The 26,517-nt window shown below is 38.2% G+C and overlaps 1 protein-coding gene and 1 pseudogene across 3 annotated transcripts in view; both read left to right on the forward strand.

Moving 5' to 3' along the window:
* Cntn4 (contactin 4) overlaps positions 1-26,517 on the forward strand; it is a 1,063,047-nt gene that overhangs the window by 800,862 nt on the left and 235,668 nt on the right. For all 3 annotated transcript variants that reach the window (XM_023713310.1, XM_004629525.1, XM_023713311.1), the window contains one exon: positions 18,667-18,864. In XM_023713310.1, coding sequence (XP_023569078.1) covers positions 18,667-18,864 — 198 coding nt within the window. The remainder of the gene's footprint in view (positions 1-18,666; positions 18,865-26,517) is intronic.
* Positions 6,228-6,955, forward strand: LOC105741958 (annotated as a pseudogene).

A 26,517-nucleotide genomic window follows, 5' to 3' on the forward strand; every position in this document is an offset into this window, starting at 1 on the left:
AAGAAAGAAAGAAAGAAAGAAAGAAAGAAAGAAAGAAAGAAAGAAAGAAAGAAAGAAAGAAAGAAAGAAAGAAAGAAAGAAAGAAAGGAAAAGAAGTGGAGTCTTAGAAAGCTCCAAGTGAAAGAAAGAAGGAAAGAAAGAAAGAAAGAAAGAAAGAAAGAAAGAAAGAAAGAAAGAAAGAAAGAAAAGAAAAGAAAAGAAGTGGAGTCTTGGAAAGCTCCAAGTGAGGTTGCTAGGTGTGGGGTAGGAGGGAAAGAAACTGGGTACCAAAGACAAAAGATTAATTTTCATCTTCTTATGACAGATGTTTAAAGTTCAAGATCCCATCTCCAAAGTCTTATTTCAAGAGTTGTATACCATAAATTATAAGACTTCATATCCTGGAATCTTGAGAAGAAATACAGACACTTCTCCTAGAACTATAGCCCCATTATATATACCCTGCCTTGTTCCTTGTACCCAGAAGAACGCCTGGAAGGTACTGGGCATACCTGGTCTAGGTATCTGTTGAATGAGCAACTAAGCGCAGACATAATAGACAGAGAGTGTTAGGTTTAGAGTTCAAAAATTTCTGACAATAGATAATGGTGGGATTATTAGTTCACAACGGTGTGAATGCACTTAAAGCCAGCAAACTGCACAGATAGTGAAAATGGTAATTTTTATGTATGCTTTGCCACAATGTTTTTGTGGGAAAGAAGAAGAAAAAAACTTAACCACTTAAAAAAGGCAAGAGTTTTGTGGCTTTCTCAGGCTCTTGCTTTCCAGAAGGAAAGCAAGCAGTAGGGGCAAAAAAGCAGTACTTGTCCAGCACTTGTCTTCCAAAGTTCAGCACAGATAAAGCTGCTCCCTCTTTTACACAAGATCAAAGCACACAAAATGATCAAGATTGATGAAAGTGAGAAGGTGCTTTTTAAATGTAATATGTGTCTTGAATGACCAAATTAAAACAACACTGAGATACTAGCTTATGCCAGTAAGAATGTCCATCATCAAGAAGTTAACTGATAACAGATGCTCAAGAGGCTGTGGGAAAAAAGAAACCCTTGTCCCCTGTTGGTGGGAATGCAGGGTGGTACAGCCATTATGGAAATCAGTATTGAGATTCTTCAAAACGCTAGGATTGGAGGTCCCATGCAAGCCAGCTATTCCTCTCCTACATACTTTCCCAAAAGATCTGAAATCATACCACAGTGATGTATGTGTGTTCATGTTTATAGCAGCACAGTTTGCCATAGCTATGTCTTGAAAACAAACCAAATAACCATCAACTAAGAAATGGATAAAAATATGGTATTTTTACACAATGGAATATTATTCAGCTATTAAAAAGATAAATTTGAGGCTTCTGTAGGTAAATGCATATAGCTAGAGCCTGTATTGGCAAGTGAAATAAATCAGACTAAATAAATAATGTGCAACCATATAACTGACTAGTGTGACAACCTGAAAGAGTAATTAAAATCTAAAAGGTACAACAGATACTGTGAATGAGAAAGAAATTGTTCAATGGGAAGGAAAAACTGGGATGAGGAAAAGGACAAATGAAAGAAGGGAAACAGACAATTTAGATAAATAAGGAGGCTCTGTAGAGCAACGGAGAGCACACTGACTTCTACTTAAGTATATATGCAAAATATTTTGGATAATTTACTGGTCTTTTGAAAGGAGCAGTTAATTCTTAACTTTTTTCTTTTTACTCAGATTGTTTTTCTTCTTTGAATTTCTTGTTTTTATAACTTTATCATTGTTTTGTTTTTTCTTTAAACAAACTTTGTAAAAATAAAAAAAAAGGGGGCTGGGGAGATGGCTCAGTGGTCTGGGGCACCTACTTGGAACAAGCTTGGCAAGGCATCAGGGATCACGGTTCAGTCCCCCAGCGCCACATGCCAGCCAGCCCTGCCCCCTGGTGGGCTGAGCTGGCCACACACACACACACCCCTCTCTCTCTCTCTCTCTCTCTCTCTCTCTCTCTCTCTCTCTCAAATAAATAAAAATAAAAAAAACTTTGCACATTTATATATGTTAATGTAAACAATTTGAAGAAAGCATCATGTAATACAGCAACCATTGTTGAATTCCTATTACTTTGTTTAGTGAAATCTTGTGTCATTTCTAATGCTGTTTTTTTAAACCTTATTTTGTTTCTAAAAAGAAATTAGAGCCAGCAAGATAGCTGAGAGGACTAGGGACCCAGGTTAGATCCTGGCACCACCTGTCGTGCCAGCCCCGCCCCCAGGTGCACTGAGACCAAGTCTAGGCATGGTGGTGCGTGCCTGTGAACCCAGCACTAGGGAGGCTGAAAACAGGAGGGTCACCACACGTCCGAGCTGCATAGTGAGATCCTGCACAAAGTACAAAACAAACAAAGCCTAAATAATACTGAGAAAGAAATAAATGTAATATTTAGAAGTGGTTCCAAAGAAACTCACAAGTTGTTGTATCTTGTGGCCCTGAAGTCAGAATGTAAATAAAATAGGTGACACGCCTCAGGTGGAAACCACAGGCCCCTGCTAAGCAGCCTACTGCGGCTTGTCTCAGGCCAGTCTATTGCCTTGAAGGAAAAGACACTCAGTACTGCCTCTTCTTGCAAGATTTCCTTCAGACACCGTAAATGGGGAGATTAATGTGAAATGTGTCTGTTTTTGAGTGTTAGCAGTCACTTTCTAAAAATTTATACAGGAGCACAATAAACAGAATACACCTGTTTTTCAGATCTATCCTATGGTCCAGTAGCTTGAAATATCTGCAGAAAGTATTACTTTCTTTCCATTTATTTGCAGTTTCTCTTAAACAATAGACTCTTGTTAAAAGAATAGACTCTTTTGAGAAAATATAATTAATGATTCTCTCTCTCTGTCTCTCTCTCTCTCTCTCTCTCTCTCTCTCTCTCTCTCTCTCTCTCTCTCTTTCTCTCTCTCTTCAGTACAGGAGATTGGACACAGGGCTTTTCACATGTTAGGCAACCCTTGCATGTGGACAGTTTAAGGTGACACATGTGGCTAGAATAGACAACCATTATTCCAAGTTTTCTCTTGCGACCTCTGAAACTTTAAGTAGAAAAGAGAGCTTGCACCCAAATCATGTAAAAGAATATTCAGTGCTATGTCTTCCCATGGTTGCTCTCAAAATTCCTTTCAAGTCATTTCTTTTCTCACTTCTGGATGAATTCTTCCCCTTATATGGGAGAAAAGTGATTCTTCTCAATTCCCAACAACTCCTTTTGTTAGTCAGTAGGGAAAAAAAATCATTAGCTATGCAAAATTATAGAAATAGGTTTGGATATTTAGCCATAATAAATATAATACCGAGGGAGATTCAATCACATAATATTTTCCATCTTGCCAGAGATTGATAGATTCTTTTTCCCTTAGGGAACTTTTAACAAAGTGAGTAAATCTCCTTGGTATGTTGGAATAATCATTAGTGTTTACAGTTACTATGGCAACTGGAAATGCTAGCAATTGAGTAGGAAAGAAGCTGAGTGGGGAAGATAAGCTGTGTCAGTGACTGAACATCTGTCAAACTGTTAGCTAATTTAAAGTGACAGACACAAGCTAGAAATTGAATGTGAGTAAAATGTTTCTTTACTAACATTCAGTTAGGGACATCAGTTTTATATTATTTTACCATTATTATAAAGGATAATTAACTGTTAACCTGCCCAAAGCAAATACTGGTAAGATATGATTGCACGTGTGATTTTTTTTTAATTCCATGGTATTTTTAATCAATCTCTCCTGGATGCTTCTTTGCAGTTTCTGGAGCTCTTTTGACATACTATTTAATTCTGTCTTAATGGCAATATAGTGAATTTGGTAAAATAATATCATTTTATAGGATTTTACATTTTATAGTAACAGAGAGGTTGAAATTATGCCTGTAATCATAAACACTGCCATTCCAGGCTCTCCCTTGCTTGTCTTCACCACTACTCACTTATGCAGAAGCAGCACCACAAATGTTTTTCACACATCTAGCAACACCAATTTTTGGTCCCATTCTAGTCATCACAGATCATTTATAACTCCTTTTCCTTCGGAGTCTGCGTCCATCCTCAATACCCGAACACGGCATCCTAGACAGCCCATAGCAATTAGGGAAGGCTGCTGTGGGCTCAGGTGAAATTGGCTTTCCATCCCTGTCCCATAATGAATTCTCACCTTCACTTGGCATTTTATTGTTTGCAAATTATGTCTGCAGTAAAGAGTTTCAATCTGGTCCAGAAGCCTATAAAGTGAGGGTTAGTTACCCCTTCTTTATGTGTGAGACATACAAGGCTTAGAGTGATTAAGTGATTGGTCAGGACCACGGCTGGGTGGGAAGTCTGTTGCCCTATTGTCTTTTGTACCATTGGTATGAACAAAGAGTAGGTGAAGCATGGGTTTTAGTTTTGCCCTGCTCACTTACTAAAGGAAATCAGTAGCAGAAGAGGTAAGAGAAGACAGGAACGAGTAGCACTTAGTGAGCCTCTGAGCACCTCTTCCTGCTCCTGACCAAGCGAAGTATGGGCACGTTTTCCTCCTACAGTACTTTCCAGCTACATTCTGTAATGCGTGAGATCTAGGCGCGGCTTTGTTGCCCTTTCCTAAATGCAGTATTTGTTATCGGCTACACTTCAACTGCATCGCCAGTTTCTCCTCGCTCTTAGTTTCTAGAAAGTAAGAGAGCAAGTTAATTTTAAGTCAGGATTTTTGTTGCTTCATTTCATTAAGAAAATGTGTTTTATGCCTGTGGTCGAAAGTTTTAATTTTCTAGCCCAGATTTATTTAATATTAAGTTTTAACGAGTCACTTTTCACTCTGTCCTCCATTTTTACTTTCTGGAAAATAGATATTATTACCTACTAGAGATAATCAAATAAATGAACATAAATGATAATAATTTTAGTAAAACAAGGCACTATACTATACGATAGCAATATAGACTTATTTTATTTTACATTTTTTAAATTATTTTATTTTTTGTATTTTGTGCAGGGTCTCACTATGCAGCTCAAACTCATAGGGATCCTGCTGTTTTCAGCCTCCCCAGCACTGGGATTACAGGCACCCACCACTATACCCAGACTGGGTTACCAGCTTAGTGGGGGGGGAGAGTGGGGCCCACATGGCATGTAGTACTAGAGATGAAACCCTGGGCCCTGTGCTTGCCTAAGCAGGCGCTTAGTCCCAATGAGCTATCTTGCTGGCCCTGCTTTGCTAATTTTAAATCTGACCTATCACATAAGTAGATTATTTATAATTCTCTTTAGAACAAATTTTATGAATATCTAAGTTATAGAAAGATTCTATTCATATTTGCCTTTTCAGTAGTAAATATTGGTGCTCACTGAGTGCTAGTTTGTGCTGGACATTGTGCTAGTTACTACTAACTCTTGCTTACAGCACTGCATTGACCTTCTGAACCAATCTGTAAAGTATTAAGCAACATTATCTCTATTTCTCAGATGAGAAAATTGAGTTTTAGGGAACATAATAAACTTTGCACTCTCACAGAGTAGTGGTGAAGCGATGTTTCAGGACCAAATAGGCCAAGAGCCAACGACTTATAGACGATCTCTTAACACACCTGAAGTAAAGATACTTATTTTAAAACAAACCTCAAATGATTTACTCACGTGTTTCAAAGTTATAATTATTAGATGTCATTCTTCTTGAAACATTTTATTGAGACTGACACTTTTCTTACAATTTTGTTTTATTGCCTGCAATGAGTAGTAAGAGTCATTGGTAAATATCTACTATTTCTAACAACCAGTTCTTAACAAAGGACAATTTTAAGTGCAAGAAGGAAGAGAAGAGATCAGCATGCAAGTATTTGTCAAAGGAGATCCCAAGGAAAATTACAAGTAGTAGTAAAAAGAGGCCATTAATAAGGGGGAGGGATATGAGACATTTCTAAGGAAAATTTGTAATGGCACAGGTTTATATTGGTCAAGATACTTTCAATTGCTATAATGTTCAGAGGAGAAAACATAGTATCCACTAGGATACTAAGAATGGATTTGTTTTGATTTTTAATTTTTTGTCTTTTTGAGATAGGGTCTCGCTATGCTGGCCTTAAGCTCATTTTGTAGTACAGGCTGGTCTCAAACTCATAACAATCCTCCTGTCTCAGCCTCCTGATAGCTGGGAATGAAGAGATTTATTAATTTAAAAAATAAATCAAGACCCAGCAGAACAGAAGTTTCTCTGTGAGGCAGTGATGACAGTGGTGGCGAGAGGATGAACAGCAAACTCAACTCTTTGAAAGATGAGGACAGTGGAGACCATGACCAGATTGAAGAAAATAACACACAGAAAGATGCTGCGAAGGAAAAAACAGAAAGAGACAAGAGTCAGAGCAGCAGCAAGAGTAAGGTTGCTGTCCCGGGACCAGCAGAACATCCCTTGCGGTACAACTACACTTTCCGGTACTCCAGGAGAAGCCCAGGCTGTCCCACCAGCTCACAGAGCTACAAACAGAACATCAAGCAGATTGGCACCTTTGCCAGTTCTGAAGGTTTTATAGCCACATGGCACATCCTGAGGACCTGACAGAACACAGTGACTTCCATCTCTTCAAAGAAGGAATTAAACCCATGTGGGAGGATGATGCAAATAAAAATGGTGGCACGTGGATCATTCAGCTGCAGAATGGCTTGACCTGCCAGTGCTGGGAGAATCTCATTCTGGCCTTGCTGAAGGAACAGTTCGTGGTTGGCGAGGAGATCTTCAGGGCTGTGGTCTCTGTCCTCTTCCAGGAGGACATTATTTCCATATGGAATAAGACTGCCAGTGACCAAGCAACCACAGCCTGACTCCAAGACACACTTCAGCACATACTTAACCTACCTCCCAACACCATTATGGTATGTAAAACTCACACCAACAGCATCAAAATGCCAGGCAGCCAGGGCCTCCAAAGGCTCCTTTTTCAAAACCTCTGGAAGTCATGGTCGAATGTGCCATGACCCTCACCCTCTCTGGATGGCACTATCACAGAAGCTGGCATCATCAGATTCCCTTGTTCTGTTGGTGTGCCACCTGGAAGACTCTTCTGTGTTGGACAAGAGGACTGGAAGAGCATGTTATGCTTTGAGTACAGGTTGACTCACAGCACCTATGATCACAGCTGACATCACAAATAAATGGTGCTGAACTAAAAAAAAAGAAAAGAAAATATAAAATAAATCAATTTCTGCTCAGTGTGGTAGTGCACATCTTTTATTCGAAAATTCTGGAAGACTGCAGCAGAAGGATCAAAAGTTTAAATCCAGGAGGGCAACTTTATGAGACCTTTTTAAAGAAAGAGAAAGAGATAAGGAGAGAGACAGAGAGAAAGAGAGGTGGGAGGAACTAGAGCAGAAGGAAGAAAGAGGAGAGAAAAAATGGAGAGATGAAGGGAAAGAGGGAAGTAAGGGAGAAAGATGGGAGGTAGCTTAGTGCAAAGATCTTGAGTTCAATCCCCAGTACTAAAAAACAAACAAACACATGAAAACAAAAAGAGCAGGTTCCATGCAGGCCAAGAATGCTGAATGATTCCTTCCAAGCTCATTTTCCTGAACTCCTGTATCCATACCTCCAGCTTCAGAGGCCAAAAGATAGCTTTGCCCTGTTAGATCAGCTGGTCAGTAACACAGTAGACATGGGCATAGGGCACCTGTCCTCAGATTCTGGAGTCTTGAAGTCAGAGGGGTGAAAGATCTTTTGCTCAGCTTGAAATATGACTATCTGTGGTTGGATATGTTAAGTCATATGGTACGTACCAGATCAATAACTCTTTTAAGTGATGATGTAATATGATGGGTCTTCCTCACAACTCATCCCCATCCCCCAGGGAGTCTGAGAAACGACGACTGGAAGAAGAAAAAGGTCTTTGGGGGTGAGCCAAATATCCAAGTCAGATTCAATGTTGATAAGTCTTTCATCTGGACCTGTATGTTCTAAAGACAGAACCTATTATTACAATTCATAAATATCTCTTTTAATTTAAAGAGGCAAAATTTTAAAAAGAGCAAAAAAATCCTTTTGCTTGGAAAAGACAGTCACATTTTTAATAGACAACCAGACTAAATGCTTGTACTAACTGATGTCACTGCAACATTAGTAAGAGGCAGGGGAAGGGTACCTACTGGGTTATAGTGAAAACTGGTATTTTCATAGAAAATTTGACTAAGGATTAATTTATGCTCAGATTAAATGTCAATTCCTGAACTTCAGATCACAGCTTTAATGGAGAAGGGTATTGAATTGTCTAATAATATGTTAAAAGGCTGTGTGTCGGTGACCTGTGTGGGAGTGGATTATATTATTTGAAAGCTTGCTCAGTTAGTCACATTACTGCTTGAAGCTTTTTTTAAAAATGCAAATAATCATAGTTTAATTAACATTTCTACCACTTATTCAAAATTATTCATTATTTTTGAGTTCATTATTCATTATTTTTGAGTTCCCATGTTCAGTAATTCTTTCTATCCAGATGTTGCTGAGCTTAATCTAATAAGATAGATTTTGGTTATGCAGCCACAAACCCACAAAGTCTGTTCGCTGTGATTTGTGTAGTCCTATGAAACACTTCTAAATGCTGGTTTGACAACTAATGGGCACATTTCAATCTTTCAGCACATATTTCTTCACCTAGTTCCACGAAATTATGAGCATCTCTAAGTGCCAGCTGTGGAGTTAGGTGCTGTGCTATGCAATACCTCACAAGGGTGTCCCAGTTCTTATCTCAGACCCTGTCTGCAGAAGCCCTGATTTATCAGTCACAATAATCATCCACAGAACACCTGTGACTGGAGATCTCCCTAAGCCCTTAGAATGCACAGATTACAACTAGAGTGGTTTCTAGTGTAAGAAAACCATCCCCACCACATTCTCAAGAGATGTTTATTTTAATTCTAAGCCCAACTCCACTAGTCTTCTTTTTGGTTTTTAAATAGCTTTAGTTGGCTCTCCTGTCTCTCCCTTTACCAGTCTCCTCAGTTGAATTAACCTCTTTTACTTACTTCTAAAATTATTACAGATAACAAATAAGAGTGTGAATATAGTGTTTTGAGGAGTGTTTTGAGGAGCTAGGATATGGCCAGCTGAGATATACGGTGGAAGAGAAACCGGACATTTTTTGAGGACTGAAATATGGCTCTTTGCAAAAGCAGTAATTGAGATCAGCAAAAGTTAGCAGGACATTCTGGGAAAAATATGCATCAGCCTGACACAAGTCTCGGTAGGGAAACCAAAAGCCCAAACCTCCTGAGGGAATCAGTAACTATTTTTCCATTTTGCTTTAAGCAGCTCTAATTAGCAATATAAAACTTTCTTAAAAGAAAATTTTTTGATGAAGAACAAATTGCAAAAATGTAGGGCTGTCTTATTTACTTTTCTCATTGCTGAGACCAAATGCCCAGTACCCAAAGTTCAAGGAGGAAAGATTTATGGTAACTCACAGCTTGTTGAGCTCTCGTTTCATAGTTGTCTGGCTCCCAGACAGAGTGACATTGCTGAGCAGAAACAGTGCACAGCAGGCAGAAGAAAGCAAGGCGACGAGCAAGGAGCAGAACAGCAAGCAACAAGCCATGGCAGCAGCCCTCACTCTGTCCCTTACTTTCTACCCAGGCTGCGCCACCTTAGGGCAGGTAACACTGACACCCAGGATAGACATGCAGTCTCAATAATATCTGAAGTATTTTGCACTTAAGTATAAAAAATATGCATGCTTCAAGAGACTAGTAGTCCTAAATGAATTTTGGCTGTGTGAACTGTTAATAGCAATGCCTTTAATTTCTTAAAATTCCCAATTTTTAATAAATAATTGAAAGAAATATCCTTCATCACCCATGACCAGTGTTCCCATCTGTCTGTCAGAGTCCACTAAAGCTGCCTCTGTCTGCCATGACTTTATTGTTTGGCCACACTGAGCAGAAACAACCATTCATTGTTACAAAGTGCTAACATGATTTCAGCAATATTCAAATCTCAAAAAAAAAAAAAAAAAAAAAAAAAGTTTCTCAAAGTGGGGTCTCAGACCATGAGCATCATTGTCACCTGACAGCTTAATAGAAATGCAAATTTTTCTTATCTAGAACCAGAAACTCTGAGGTGGGGCCCAGAAAAAGCCCTTCTGATGATTCTGGAGCCCATTCAAGCCTGAGAACAACTTAATACAGGGACCTCGTGCTGCTCCACCAGCTTGCTCCAGAGGACTGATGCCCGAGAACTGCACTTGGGCCTCAGTGCCAGCTCAGTACTCAAGTGTCACCTTAATGTTTACTGTTTTTAAAACAACATGCAGAAACTGTGAAATGCGCACGCACACACACACTTGTCAAAGCCACTTCTGCTTTGTGCTGTCACTTTCCTTCCTCCAGTCAAGAGCTGGAGCATGTGAGCAAAAAGGATGTTTTTCTGATTGAAAAATATACACCTTCCCTTGGAGGACGCAGAGTTTTCTGGCCCTTAAGCTGAAGCAATGTTTCTTAAGCCTTTTCCTGGATGTATTTCTAAGAGTGAAGGAGGTCAGAAGCTACCGCTAGGAATCCTGGAGCATATCCTAAGGCAATCAGCTACAAGTGCAAGATGTACTCGAATTCTTTCCATTTACTTTAAAATTTGTATGCATCTTATATCCTCTTCTGCTATATACTAATATCTGATCTGCCATCAATTCAATGGGCTAAATTATTTTCAAGCCATACTTAACTTTTGCCCATGATTTTTTTAGAGAAAATCTTATTCCTACCAAACTGCCTAAGTTATTCAATAATTCAAGGACAAGACAACAATTAATATAAATCAGGAAAATTGTAAGGCCGATTCGAGAGCAATATTAAGGCACCGTACACACTAGAAAATGCCTCTTTCCCTATCCCCCTTCGCATATCTTCACTGCTACAACTGAATGAGCAAACAGCACATAACAAAACTATCACTGACTGTAAGGAATAGCTCTTAGGAGGCTCACCTTTGAAAATGCTCCCTACCAGGGTAGGTGGGCTTAAGCATCAGGCCTTATCTCCTTGTACTATATGATGACCGTTTTATTCCTTTGAAATTAATATATGTTACATACTTTTTATCCAAAATACTTGGGACCAGTATTTCAGAGTCTGAATTCCCCCAAACTTTAGAACATTTGCATGTACATAATGAGATGTCCCGATATAAGTACTAAAATCTAAACATGAACTCCATTTATATTTCATATATTCCTCATCCACATAGTCCACAGGCAATATTATACAATATTTAAAATAAGTATGCATGACAGGATGTTTCATAATAAGGAAATTCTCTTTACAGCGTCATGTCAAAATTTTTTGCTAATTTGGACCATTCTAAAATTTGCATTTTCAGATTAAGGATGTTCTACCTGCACTGTGAAGATGGTGAAAATTTTTCACTTTTGGTGCCAACGCAGATTCTTTAGAGATAATTGCCTGAAGCACAAAAAATATTGAAAACAATTCTGAACCTGTGTGTGACAAAGTCAATTATGAATGTTAGCAATGGGAGTGTAGGGATGGCAACTCATGGCCCAAGGGACAGGTACATGTGATCTCTGCTCTATCCAGAACTACTAAATAATAAAAACAGTGTCTGGGACTCTGGATGGTCCTGCTTAATGCTGGGACCTATTTAAATTAAATGTTCTGGGTTACAGTGCATTCATAATAGGGTCCTGTTAGCTACAGTCAGGATTAAAGTGACCCAAGCTACAAAGGATCATTGCTGTCATTATAGGTGTTAAGTATCCATTAGTCTGTCTTTTAATTAATAAAGGTACACTATCTTTCTTCTCTCTGCTCTTGTGTATTTCCAGTTATCTAGGACCCTCCCCATATACACTCACTGCTGTTTCCCAAAGCATTGTTCAATGGATGACAAGTGGCATATTACTTTACTATTTAGTATCTTAGTGTAATTGGACAGGTGACTCAGAGGCTTCTTTCTGAAAAGCCAAAAGCCTGCTGGTTGTTTTCTTCATCAGCCAACTCAAAATTATTTCATACAATACACCACTGAACTCTTGCTACTGTTAATAATTCATAATCACTACTGCTATTTTGTCCTTAAGTTTCTTGGTCAAGCTCTTTCTTTTTTACTTCTTTATTTAGAACTCTTTAGGTTGCTCAAAATTTATATTTTCTTTCATGAAGGTCAGAGAAGGATAAAAAATATATGAATCACTCCATTCCCAAGAAGATAATTTTTATTAGAGCATTAAAAATAACAGAAGAATCTTTAAAAGTTTACATTAATATATGGTATATAATGCCGTGCAAATCTTGGTTTAGACAGAAAGGTATGCTTTTTATCCTAATTTTCAGATGAAAAACATGAATGGAAATTACCTTCCCACTGCTAAATATTGAAGCCAAGAACCAGTCCATGTTCGCTGGCACAAATGCAGGTGTCACACCATCTTTTTTTTTCTAGAGGCAAACTTCTAATTGACTTGCATCCGTCTGCCCATCTCCCTACCCCTTCCCAGCCCTGACCGGTGATGCTCTGCATTCCTGGGCCAACTTCGGCAACTTTGCACTGGTTGGTAAATACTTGACTAACACCTGACCTGATGTGTGCATCCATGCTACCCATTTCATTCACAGAATCACTTAACAGACATTTTCAAATTTGCATCCTTAGAAACATGTCTCAGTTTAAATTCAGCCTCACAATCACTATACTAAAACAGGACGGGTATTGATAAAAACAGCTAAAACTAAGGCTTTCTCTTACTGTTAAAATAGTTTGTCAAAACCAAAATTAGTTGCATCCAGGTCTGAGGATGAGTAACTTTGATATCTTCTTTCTACAAAGCACAGTACAGCTTAAATGGCCTAAGCAAGTAATGTGTGTCTATATATGTGTGATGTGTGTGTGTGTGTGTGTGTGTGTGTTTTCTAGTTCTCAACCCTATCAATAAGAACCCACGTGATTTTAGCATGTTACTGGCTTTCTTTGATCTCACTTTTCTTATTTGTCAAGTGAAGGTGTTGAACTTTAAAAAGTCCATGTAGAATTTAGAAATTTTAAGACAGTGAGAGATCTAATCCTATTCCTTCAATTTATAGACAAAGAAAACTGACCTCTTTCAGCTCCAAAAGAGATTCTTAGAAGAACATATGGCTTTCTAAAACAACCAGTTGTGTGTGTGTGTGTGCACGTGTGTGTGTGTGCATGTGTGCATGCGTGCGTGTGTGTGTGTGTGTGTGTGTGTGTGTACGTGCAGATGTGCTATCACTAGGGTTGAAATCAGTGTCTTGTGAGTGCTATTCAGGGCTCTTCCACCGAGCTACCCCCACCTAGCCCTTTTTGACTTTTATTTTGAGACAGTCTCACTAAATCATCCATGCTGACCTGTAATTTGTGATCCTCCTGCCTCAGTTTCCCAAGTAGCCAATGAGACTGGAAAACAAAGGGTCAAAGGGCAAAAGCCTAAATAAAGTAAATAAGCTAAGTAAATCAAAGGTAAGGTAGAGATCATCCTCCAGAAAAACTGAAGCAGCAACTGACAAAGAACAGCTAGAATCTGCTGGAGAGGGGAAGGCTGGCAAAGTAGTGGCCAGCAGCCACTGGCCGAGGTCGCTTTCACACATCCTCCACCCAAAGCGCTTATGTCAACGGTTAGATTCTGTGGCTTCCTTTGTGTCCTCCCCCCCCCCCCATCTCAAGAGGGCTTTTCTCTGTCCTTTCTAATAAAGCACACACTCCGGTCTGCTCCCCACCACTGGCTCTTCTGGCCTGTTCTTTGCTTCCCTAGCACAAGATCCCAGAGAAGTGGGTTACACTAGGATTCAGCATGCACCTTCACTGCCCAGCTCTCCCCAGCACTGAAGCTCTACCACAGTCCCATTTCTGCCTCTGCCAAGTGGGCAATCATGATCCAGTCAAGCAATTCTCAAGACATCTGGTTCCTGACTTATAAAATCAAATGACTCGGACTAGGGATCGTTTCATATTTGAAAACTGTGGGGATTTAAGAAAAGCATCTTTAAAAAGTGATGTCTTTGCTACCATTGGGAAAAAAACTCAATGTACTGAAGTAGAGTATGACTCCAAAAGAAATTGGTGTCAAGGAAGGTTAAGAGTACCTATCCAGAAAACACATTTGTGTTTTCGATGAGTTTGTTTCCGAGCACTCACATTTGAAAACTGCTTGATTGGTGTCCTCTTTTAAAAATAATAGCAAATTTCCTTTACTGTTGGCCCAAAGATACTGAAGAAAGAACCTATTGAAAAAAAATGAAGTTTTAGAGTTAATTTCCCATATCTCTGGATGCTACAAATCACAAAAGCACTGCTATGTCCATCAGCCTTAATTAGTATCACATTATAACTAGTCTCAGTATTTTTCAAATGAGCATCAGAAGTTTCACAATCTATTTAATATACCGCATTCCAAATATCTGTTTACTCAGTTGTTACAAATTGCCAATGGGACAGAAACTGTCTGTCACTTCTAGAGCAATTAGTGTGTGAAAACTTATCAAAAGAAATCTGTCAAGTTTGAGTAAGTATAAATATTGCATGGCAGTCTCTGAGGAAATCAAACTGAGTGGGATACATTTTTTTGTTCATTGCAGCGCATGAGAATTTATTTTGTTTTATTTACTTGGCTTATTTTTCAGAATGTTGATAGCATTTCACATAACCCAATGGATTAATGTTTTGCTCTGATAAAAATAGATTTTGTCTCTTCAGGGAAATCTCTATTGTCTGTTGAGAAGTCTAACAATATTGCTCTTTACTTTCAAATGTCAAGAGCTCTCTGTTCCCCGGAAAGCACTGGAATGCAAGCTTAGTCAGACGTGGTCAGTCATTGTCTGCTCTGCCACTTTTTAGTGCTCCAGCCTCACCTCTCCTGGCCTCAGAATTTTCATATCTTCTAATGAAGAGCAAGGCCTAGTGCTGTGCTGATAACACTGTAGCTTTACATTTTACCTGCTCAGCCGCTGGACCACTATTGCATGGTATTCCTCCCACTGCTCCCTAGATGCCTTGGACCTATACACAGATAAAAATAGTATAGCAGATGATGACTTTTGCTCTAAAGAAAACTAAGTTAATATCTTGGTTAGAGATTTCTCCTGTTGCAGGTTTCAGCATTTTGTACAACATGAATTTACCAGTTTTATCAGCTGAGAATTTGTGCTGCCCTTTGCCCTTTGGGACCAAACAATATTTACAAGAGTCAGATGCTGAAGTGATGATGCCAGTTAAATCCTTAGCACAATCTCTGCAGCACACTTTTTCACAACTATGGCTTCTCTTTTTTTCACCATATGAAAAATTGTTAGGACATCATTATTATAATCTGGAAACCGTATTCCAACTTTAATTGTTCATTTTTTAAAAATTCTTTCACTTTGTTGGATTTAATTTGAAAATAAGTTCTTCCCTCTGATGTGTATTCACAACCTCTGTTAGACTTCATGGAAATCTTTAATAAAGCCAGAGGAAAAGATTGATCTTAGAAGAGGTAGGCAATTTGTCCACCTAAATTACATACGACAACTTGACCAAGTATGATTACTCAATGGCTTGATCCCTGTGGCTTCAATAACCAGTCAGGCACCTGAGGCCACTCTGCAAATTGTTTTAAGAGGACCTGGTATGATGTGACTCTCCTGTGACTTTACTTCTTATTTCTGCTTACCACTCTAATTGTTCTATGTCTTTGATTTTTATTTGTTTTTCAGTAAATTTATTTTCTGATCTAGTTCATAAAAATATAAAAAGTGCACATGTTAATGAAATAATGTGAGGCCTCAATTCACAGATGCACTATGTAGTGTTTGAATGTGATTAACTGCACCTGTTCAAACATATTACTTCATAGCAAATTCTTTCAAAATCCTTATATCTAACCTTGTGAAAGAACAGTTCATAATTTATTTTGTTGTTTTATATTATTGTCTAATGTTAATAATGTTAAAAACTAAATAATGATTTAAAATGTCTTTGTATTATCTTTATGGTATTTGAAGTAATTTTATTGGTTCAAGGTTTTTTAAAGTAGGATTTGTGGGCTACCAAGGAATGCAGAAAATGTGTGTGTGTGTGTGTGTGTGTGTGTGCGTGCGCGTGTGTGTGTGTGCGTGTGTGGGGGTGTGTACAGTTGAAGGGGGAAGGCAGTTGTTATTTTTCAGTGACTCAATGCTCTAAAGAATTTCAGGCATAGTCACATGTTAAAATTCCTTGCCAGTCTGGACAGAAAAAAATGTAAAATATATTTGACTCTGTTTAATCCAGTGCTTCTCAAAAATCATGGAACCCTTTGGATTTGGAAGAAGTTGGGATAGTCACACAGAACTGCTATTCAAGGGCTATGATTTAGGAAATACTTCAGTTGCACTTAGGTTTGTCTGTGTCTCCCACTCAAGCACCAAGTCACTGAAATTAAAAAAAAAAAAAAAAAACCATAAAACCAATGGAACTTACTTATTTTAAATAGATCAAAGAGCACATGAACTGATTGTAGCTTTCAGTGATTGCCTGCCATGAATAGATTCTCACTATGTATCTGCATCATATTTAAAATGTTCACCATTCTATATACTAAGAAGGTGAAAGCACAAGAGTTTAAATGGCTTCACTTATGTATCATAGCTTTGAACTTTGGTCTTCTGTTATTCTAGAAGTGATCCTTTTGCTTAGAAAAATAATAAAGAAAATACCTTTTGCTCCCCCTTGAATATTCATTTTTTAGTCACTAAACAAGGCTTTTAATATAGAATCCAGAAATTCTCACAGCTACTAGTCACTACATCAGTTTTGAAAAATAACCTCAGGGAAAAAAAATAGCAGTTTTGTGTATTTGATTACAAATCTCTGTGGAGAGGTGTAGGTTGATTAATATTGTGCTGGTAAATTGCTTTCTAACTTCTACCTGGTGACTTTAGAGATGATAATTTATACTTAAAACTCTCTTATAGCTAATTAGGGGAGAGGTGACATTCTCCTCATTGCTCATATGAGAAAACTAAGGTTCTAGGAGATTACCAGGCTTGCCTGCAATTCACATGCCAATAAGGAGTAATACATCGTTGCTTGTTCCCATCTCTCGTTCCTGTGGAATGGCTGCCGTGCGTAATTACGCTTCGTCATGACCCAGTATAGGGACTTTTCATTTCCCAGATTTTAGCTTCTTGAAGAAGTAAGTAGCTTGCTGCAACGCACTTGTTTATTTACACTGAGTAGACTCTTGACATCAGTGTGGAGTTACTTCTAATTATGTGCACATGCATAAATAACAAGATTAATTATTCTCATATAAACATAATTATATGTCTTCCAAATAATGCTCATGGAAAATGTGATAATACAGGAATAAAAGGAAAGCAATCTGCATGGCCCCTCCTTTGTATGCAGATTATCAAGGCAAGCCTATTTCCTGTTGCACATTAAATTATTGGGGTCCATCACAGTTAGGACCCACTGAAAGATTCAGCAGCAAGCATGCCTTGAGAGCGGTTGGTGTTCTCCTTAGAACACTCACATGGCCTTTCTGCCATTTTCCAAGGACACTTTCTGCATTAAACTTAGCACACAATCACATTAAAGGGCAGGTATTGTAACTTAGATAACTAGTTCTGAGACCAGAGGCTCCCTTGCATCTTGCTGCTCCTTTCCTTTTCTTCAGTGAAGAAATTTTTGAAGATAAAACATTGGCTAATTAGGGCCACTTATTGGTATATAACTTTTCAGCTTTGGAACAATCTGGACTTCATGTGATAGAGAATCATAGAAGTTTGATTTTCCAGGGCTGAAGTTTGATTTCCTTGGGATAAGGAAGTTAACTGTCAAAAGAACATGTTTGGTTATGAATACTCATTAGATTTATACAGTAGCATTTGGGGTTGAACAAATATTTACAAAAATGTGGCTCTTTGACCACTATTTAATATTTCCTGACATATGCATGAAGTAATTTTTAACTAGTTTTTAAAATACTGGTGGATGTTGGTGGACTCAATCAACTGTCATAGGAGATGTACTTAAGAGTACTTGCACAGTGTTAAACTACCTCTCACCAAAATGATGGGAAAGTGTTTAAGCTCATAATGAAAAAGACAATCAAATTAAGGTTAATAGTGGAAGACACTGGGACTTCCACCGTGTCTGTGACCATGTCTCTGATGGGGTGTAAGAGTTTGCTCCTGTGGGCCAAGGTTTCTCAGTTAATGGACAACTATCAAATGCATCAGAAATCACAAAGTACTCTGCAGGTATGTGGCATTACAATGCATTAGAATGGTTATGTGTGAAGTGAAAAAGTGGACTAGATAATTTCCAGAGTGGCTTCCAGCATTACTGTATCAAGATTATAGACTCCCTGGGTCTATAATTTGAGTATTAGTTTAGCATGTGTTACATAATTCTTGATACAGGCTTAGCAAACTATAAATGCTTGGTGCTTTGATTTAAAGAATTTGGAATTCCTTAAACCAATTATTATGTGCCTCTTGGTTCTCTAGAAATAAAATCTTATTGACTGACAGTGGGATTTACTAGTAAAATATTACAGAGAACTATGATTACTTCCTATTTATATTTTACAAGCTGAGAAGAGATCTTGGGGAACAGTGTGAATTTCTAAATTGACCATTTCTTTTCTGAACATAATAGCATTCCATTACCAAAAAAATGGATTTATACTGACTATTCCTTTTACTTTCAGAGTTGAGCTATGCCTGGATCTTCAATGAATACCCCTCCTATCAAGATAATCGCCGCTTCGTTTCTCAAGAGACTGGGAATCTATACATAGCCAAAGTAGAAAAATCAGATGTTGGCAACTATACTTGTGTGGTCACCAATACTGTAACAAATCACAAGGTTCTGGGGCCACCTACACCACTAATACTGAGAAATGATGGTAAGTAATTTTTAATTTCTGGTTTTGACATCACAGGCTCAGAATGGAAAGATATGTGGCTGACACACAAAGCTTCAAAATTTAATGATTTCTATATTTGGTATCCATGCTTTTTCCACTTGTGTAAGAAATAAACCCATGAATCCATTTTGGAAAACTAATTAGAAATCTAATGGCTAATCTCAACAGGAATGGAATGTGGATTTAGGTGAATATAAATAACAAAGGAATCTATTTCTTGTTTCTCTCCCACTTAAATTGTGTACAGAGGCAGAATGAAGTGAAAGACTGAACAATTAGTTCATTAATCAATACTATGTAATTTAGCATGCAGTGTCCAGAAAGAAGTTTTAAATTATCCAAATAACCTCTGATTTTGCAGTTGTAGAAGCATAGTTCACATCACAGTGAGATGGAAATAACAAGCCTCATTAGAGACAGAAGTTCTAATTCTTCACCCTATTATGAAACTACTTTAAGAAAACATGAATTTCACATTAATTTCCTAAGTGACCTAATAGTGCATGGAATATCATCACGTACTTTTTAAGGCCAGTCTTGTATGCCAAACTTTAGAAGTACTCTTCTTTTGTCCATAATGTTTTGTTGTTGTTGTTGTTGTTTAATATGTACGGTTCCCTCTTTCTGAAATGCTCTTTATTCCTGTTGGGATAAATGATATGTAATAGGTCTTAGTTTAGTTTAGCATCTTCAAATATATCACCTTTACCATGAAGTTGGCTCTGCCAATCCCGTTGCTTCCTACCCACACAACATCAAGTGACTTCTCTATGAAATCCAGCGTGGTCCACGATTCTATTCTGAAGAACTCTTTCTTTTGTATCACCATTGCTAGGGTGCTATACTGTCTATACTAACAGTGGCAAACTTTTTAGAGTTTTCAGTGATAACAAACAGTCCTCTGCACCTCGCACAGTACCAGGTAAATAGAAGTATTTTAATAAATATTTGTTGAAAGAATGAAAAAAAAAACCATGTAAGAAAGCTTTTCATCAAGAGCTGATATAATGATTTAAGGCCTCATAGTTGATGTGTTTAGGTTTCTATTCTTTTAAAATCTCTTTCCTTTTTATTATACAATTGAGCCTGCCATTATAAATAGGAAGGAGCAAACCCATCACACAGGTAAGGAGCCTGTTAATCAAGAATATTAAGAACAAACATACATTAGGCATTTATGCCCAGTACATTACATGAAGGATTTCCTTCAAAATGAAGAAACTGTAGGGCCAGCCAGATAACTCAGTGGACTAAACCAGCATTCAATCCCTGGCACCACAAGCCATGCCAACTCTACCTCTGGGGCATGCTGAAATAGTGTTTGAGACTGGACATGGTGGTGTACGCCTGTAATCCCAGTACTTGGGAGGCTGAAAACAGGAGGATCACTAGGAATCTGTGCAGTGAGACCCTGTAGACTCTCTACTAAATTCATTTAAAAAAAAGAAAGAAACAAAGAAAAAGAAGAAATTGTAGAGAAATATTTTATAGAAGATAGGGCTCAGATATGTTGAAAAATGGATCCCAAAGACGCATAGTTAGAAATAATGCCTCCAGGATTTCCACCCAGCACCTGTGCTTTATTGACTTCACAGCCTGATACTCTATCCCCTATGTCCCTTTTCACTATGTCAGAAAAACTTGGAAGTTACATGATCAGAAACAAAAATAAATAAATAAATAAAATAAAAAGATCAGAAATAACATTCCTTTCCCCCATGTGTTACTCTTTTTTTATGTATTTCCAAAGAATTTGTGTTGAAGAGGAGACTAAACCTGATCTTTCTAAATAGGGCATTGGTTAAAAAAAAAAGTTTTGAAAACAGGTTCTTATGTGCTACAATATAGATTATGATTATTGTTATTTGTTAAAATGAAACCAGATTATGTCATACAGTAATAAATAAACCAGTATGAAAAAAGAGAGGGCCTAGGGAGTGGATGTGCACTTTCAAAGCATTGTCATGGAAAGCTTCTCTGGAGCAGCACATAGGGCGGAGAGCTGCATAAGATGGAGTCCTAGGAGCATCCTAGAGGAGCAGCCCAGGCTGAGTTAAGACCATGTACAGAGGCCTTGAGTCCATTAAAAAAGGAGCCCTTGGCATGTGCTGAGGAGGGAGTGCGAGCATGACTGAATCATGGTGAGCTGGGTGGAGGGTGGTGTCAGCCCAGGCGGGGAAGGGTCAAGGGCCAGATTTGGGGGCCACAGAGAGAAGACTGGATTTTATTTCTAGTGCAATCAGAAGTCCTTGGGGTACTGTATGCCAGAAAGTGATTATTTTAAACATTGACTATTATGTGGAAAATTAACTTTCCAAAGCGAGAGTGGAAACTGGTGGTCCAATTAGAACACTTGGAAAAAATCATTTGGGAAATTACAGTAGCTTCAGCTAGAGAAAACAGTGGAGAGGTAGAGAAATGGACTCAGGGCATGGTTTGCAGGGAAGGCTGCCAAAACATGCTGAGGTTTTAGATATGGGAGAAGACAGAAGAGAAAATCAAGGATGACACAGATGTGTCTGACATAGCATGTGAGGATATAGGAATGTTGTTTACTGCAATGATTTTGCTAATCAGATTTGCAAAGTACAGTTGGGAATATTATTGTAGACATTATTTGTAAAGCCAAAACATCACTTCTCCCTTGGCAACAAGAAACATTATTTATTTTCTGCTTTGCTTGGTGCATTTCTCTATCACAATGTTCAGCTAATACACCCTCATTTCTAGTCAGGTGGCTTTCTCCACCATATTCACATTAGGCTTAAGCAGAGGTTATAGTTTTCATTCAACTTTGTACCAAGCCCCAGTGTCCTTTTTGCCACATGGACAAAGTCGTTAAATCAGTATGTGGGATTTAGTGCACTGTGTTAAAAAAAAAAAAAAAAAAAAAGAACAGTTATCAGTTTAGAGAAAGGTAGACAAGCTACTAGCTCTGTCAAAAGCTATCAGTGCCACCCCTCTAGAACTGAAGATAGAGAAACTTTTGAAAGATGTGTTCTAGTTTTTGGACGAGATCACTGAAAAACACAGCCCCTCTGGCATCCACTCGAAGTGCACATTTGCCAAAATGCTCATTCAGCAGGATAATCCCTTTGGCTGTGTCAAATCACAGATATAATAAAATATTGACTTTGATGCACTATGACATAGCTGGCAGCAAGCATCTCACAGAACTGCTGCTTCAGGAAGCAGGAAAAGCTGCAGGAGCATCACGGACACTCCTAGTTGGCAATAACGTTGCCTTTTGCTTGGCTTTTAGATTTACCTTAAGTTGTCTAGTACATCTTCATAGATATGACAAATGTTTTATATTAGAATATTTTATCACAAAATTAACAGACTAAGGAGCTCATTCTTCAGCAATTAACACCCATTCACTCTTAATTTCCATGAGAGTTGAATGGTGAAAATTCATAATGCCTTTCCCATTTAAACTGGAGTACATAAAATGAATGCTTAAACTATATTACTAAGCACAAAAGATGTTATTTAATTAGCTCTTATCGAAAGGTGAGAGGAAAGGGGAAGTGTAAATCAAGAAGAGATTGCAAAATAAAGATGACATTCTCATTAAAGTCTATTCAGCAAAAGTAAAATCAAAGTATTACTCCACAAGATCTGGTATTTAGTGACTTTTTTGACTGACAAATGCAAAAAGAGTAGAGAATTTATGCTTTTTGATCCTTCAAGCTGACTCAAAATTTCAGAGCCCCTCTCTAATTCAGAAGCGCGCTGAGCGAGGCCAACGGGCTGCAAGCTGAACTGAACAAGCTCCGAAACTGACCCTTTGCCTCGCTAAGAGCGAGTGTGACGAGAGGGACTCTATGAATTACTTTTGTACTCCAGTTAGGCAGCTGTGAGGTATGATCCACTGCTTCCACTGCGGCAGGTCACACTGAATCACAGAAGTGGCCTATAAGCCTTGGCTAGAAGCGTGTGGTGACCCGGGCCATCCCCTGGGTGTGTGTTCTGCCCTCTCCCCAGTACTCACAGGCCTCTCTCTTTCCTATTTCACACCTTCCAGTGTTACTAAGACATGAGGTAGAAAGCAAGCTGATTAATATTTTCTGACATAACAATGTTAAAGTACCTGACCTTCAGGGGTAATATTTCAAATGCCTTTTTTCCTCTTCCGCTTCTCTGTATTTTCTCATTATTTCTAATGATTATAGATTTTGCTTTATAGAATAATGTTTAGTAATGAGATTAATACACAGATTATTGGGTTTAGAGGGTGCTTAGCAATCACCCAACTTTATATCTTTATTTTGGAGGAAAAGAGAGGGTTTAAGGAGCTAAGAATTGAGACAAGACAAGAATGCTTTGTCCCTTTTTATCATCTGAAAGAACCATCCCTGAATTCACATAAACAAAAGTGTAGCACACCACCATATAGCACAACCATTAGAGAAATCACAGGATTTGATGAGACTCATAATGTCTATCGCTGCTGTCTTGGTCCACTATCCCTGACTTCCTTTTAAACACAAAGAATACAGAAATGTGAAGTAGGAAATCTGGGGTGCAGCCTGTAAGGATGGTTCTGTATGTCGCACACACAAGCACAAAATTGGGCATGAAAAATCATTGTCTAGCCTCTGATTTTTTTTCTGTTTTCCTTGGGACTGGCTGGAAATCGTTTTGGCAGTTCATTGTTTTCCTTATTAGAACTAAGATAAATGTTGAGTGGTTTGCAGCCTGGGCTTGTCTGATAGACACATGTTGGAGCAGCTTGGAGCAACTTGTCACCAAATATTTTTTAATATTATCTGTACATAGAAGAAATGCCAGGGAGAGGGGATTGTACAAATTCAGAGGATTCTGAAGGAGCACAGATACAGATTAGCTGAAAATGTGCTGGACTGGAAGATAAGAGGGGGAAAGGGATGGATTTCTGGAACAGATCTAACCCTTGCTCAAGGAAGTAATCATAACATTCATTTGGTCCTTCATTTTCTCCAGCTATTACAAAATAATGACTTCTAATGACTAAGTTTCCTTCTCATCTTGTTAGACTCTGCTCACACCTTCTTAGTACACTATTTTCCAGCCTCAACCTTTGTATAGGCCAGGTTTTATGTATTATTAATCAATAGACAAACGCTCCTCAGTGGCTCAGATTTCTTCCAGATACCAATGACCCATCATGGCAGACAACTTGAAACTTTGTGCCATCATCCTATTAGGCCACTGGAGGCCACATGGTGAGATGCCACTCTGTAACCATTAAACCTCTAGTGGCTCACATAGATATGTTCCCCTAAAATCTTGAAACCTTCAAATTGAAAAGGAAAGATCAGAATATTCTAGGGCCAGCCTGATAGCTCAGCAGATTAAAGTGCCTGCTTAGGCAGATGCTGGGGCTGGGGATTCGATCCCTGGCATGCCATGCTGGTCCCACCCCTGGAGCACGCTGAGACAGGGAATGACTGGGCATGGTGGCTGGCGCCTGTAATCCCAGCACTTGGGAGGCTGAAAAACAGGAGAATCACAACGAGTCCAATCTACGTAGTAAGACCCTGTAGACCCTGTACTAAACACGAAAAAAAAATTCTAGAATATTATTGTTGCCGCTATATTGCGTATTGACCATAGATCCATCCAATTATTCTTAGTCAACTTTCCTAATATTGTTCAAACTTGTCAGATTCTTCTGTGGACCTTAACAACTTTTCATCCTCATGAACAAAGTAGCTTTATTTGCAGGACATTTAATTAACCTGGTGGTTAAATCAAACACAGTCATTAAGGGGTTCTTTTTTCGATTGTATGCTTGACCTACAACCTTTTATTGATGACCTAGCATTCAAACAGGCAACATACAAAAGTACGTACTCCAATTCAGTGGAATTTTATGTTATTTAATATCTAGAGTTTGTAGCAAAATGGTTTGCTTTTCTGATTCTCACTTCTAAATGCAACTTTTCTTTAGCTTTGTCACAGCAATCATGTCTTGTTTTTAATTCTTTAGTAACATCATAGTTGGAGATTTTTAAGTGTAAAATATGTTTGATACAGAGAAGACCTAAAAGACTACAGGATATGAGATATTTTGCTGAAATGCCACTGCTAATCTGATTTAATAGAGTCTTAATGGCTCTGGATATTTTAAAGGTTTGACAGGCTTAGGAACTTGGCAGTTGCTTCAGACCTCTAGCGTAGCCAGTTCCATTTCAAGCCCATAGGGGCCAGAGGGCTTGGATGATCATTTGGCTAGCCAGTCAGGAAGCATCTGCTCAATTCACATTATGTATTAGGCACTAGGAAATCAAAAGACATAAGTTTAACCCCTGGGAACCAACATTCTTAGAGAACCTCAAATCCATGAAGGGTCTAAAGTTTCATTCTGTCCTGTATGATTTCCAAGCAATAAATGTACACACAAAGGGATTTGAAATAAAAGAAGCAATGAAGGGTATCCAGCATGAAGTTAATTTGTCCAGTCTTTCAATCATGCATTTTACCGACAAGCATCAAATGCCAATCATATATTTGCCAGGAGAAACACAAGTCTTTCGGGGCCCTCATGGACCGTGGGGTAGTTGAGGAGTCTCCTTGTAATTGAAGGAGAAGTAGAACCATGTTAGGGAAAGAACAGGAAATTAAAGCAGATTCATTAACGTTTCAGTTATGAGACGATTTACTATAAAATGATGAAGGATACAGTGAAACTATGTATCTATAATATACCTGTTAGATGTACATATATACACCCTTAAGGGTGAGAAAACCATGCCTGTGCTGAGGAATCAGCCCACGCCTCCTTGAGGAGTTGGATAAGGCAGCAGGTATACTGTTCATTTAAGTCAGGAGTTAATGAATTCCCTTTTACAGGCTTACCCTTGTCCACAGACTAGTTCAATAAACAAAATTTAAAAATTTTCTCCATGTAAGTATTGGATATTTTTGACTAATTCCTTGAAACTTTATAATTTTCATTGCTATTGAAAATTGTATCTTTTTAATCACATTCTAAGATTAGTTATTGTTTAGAAGTGAAAATGCTATTATTATAAGTGATTCAATACCTGGAAAGCTTGCTGAAATTGCTTGTTAGTTCCATTTGATCATTTTATTATTTTCAAGCTTTTCTGTCTTCACCATTTCTTCACTGCTGGTACCCAGCCAACTAGTGCTCATAGGCCACACCACATGTATTTTGTTTTATAAATAATACTTTATTGGCACATGACCCTGCCCATTTACTGACATTTTACTTATGACTGAATTCCAGCTACAATGAAAAGTTGAGTAACAATATATATCCCACAGAGGCTAAATGAAATTCTCATTCTGTGACATTTTACAGAAAACCTGTTTGCTCTTGAGAGTATGGTAATAGCTTCAAATATCTGAACGCTGTCCATTTATTTATTTATTTATTTGGCAGAACTGGGGATTGAACTCAGGCTTGCCAGAGAAGCACTTATTCCAATGAGCCATCTCTCCAGCCCCAAAAGCTGTCCATTAAAATATGTTTTTGTGTCTTCAGAAATTAAGGAGGACCCACATATACAGAGGCAGTGTTAGTTCAACATAGTACGAAAAACACTAGTACAATGAACATATATTAAAGGAAAGCAAATGTTGGCTTTAAAAATAACCAACCAGTTTCAATTACTGGAAGTG

Source organism: Octodon degus, unplaced genomic scaffold (genome assembly GCF_000260255.1).
Source record: "Octodon degus isolate 3935 unplaced genomic scaffold, OctDeg1.0 scaffold00030, whole genome shotgun sequence".
Lineage (NCBI taxonomy): Eukaryota > Metazoa > Chordata > Mammalia > Rodentia > Octodontidae > Octodon > Octodon degus.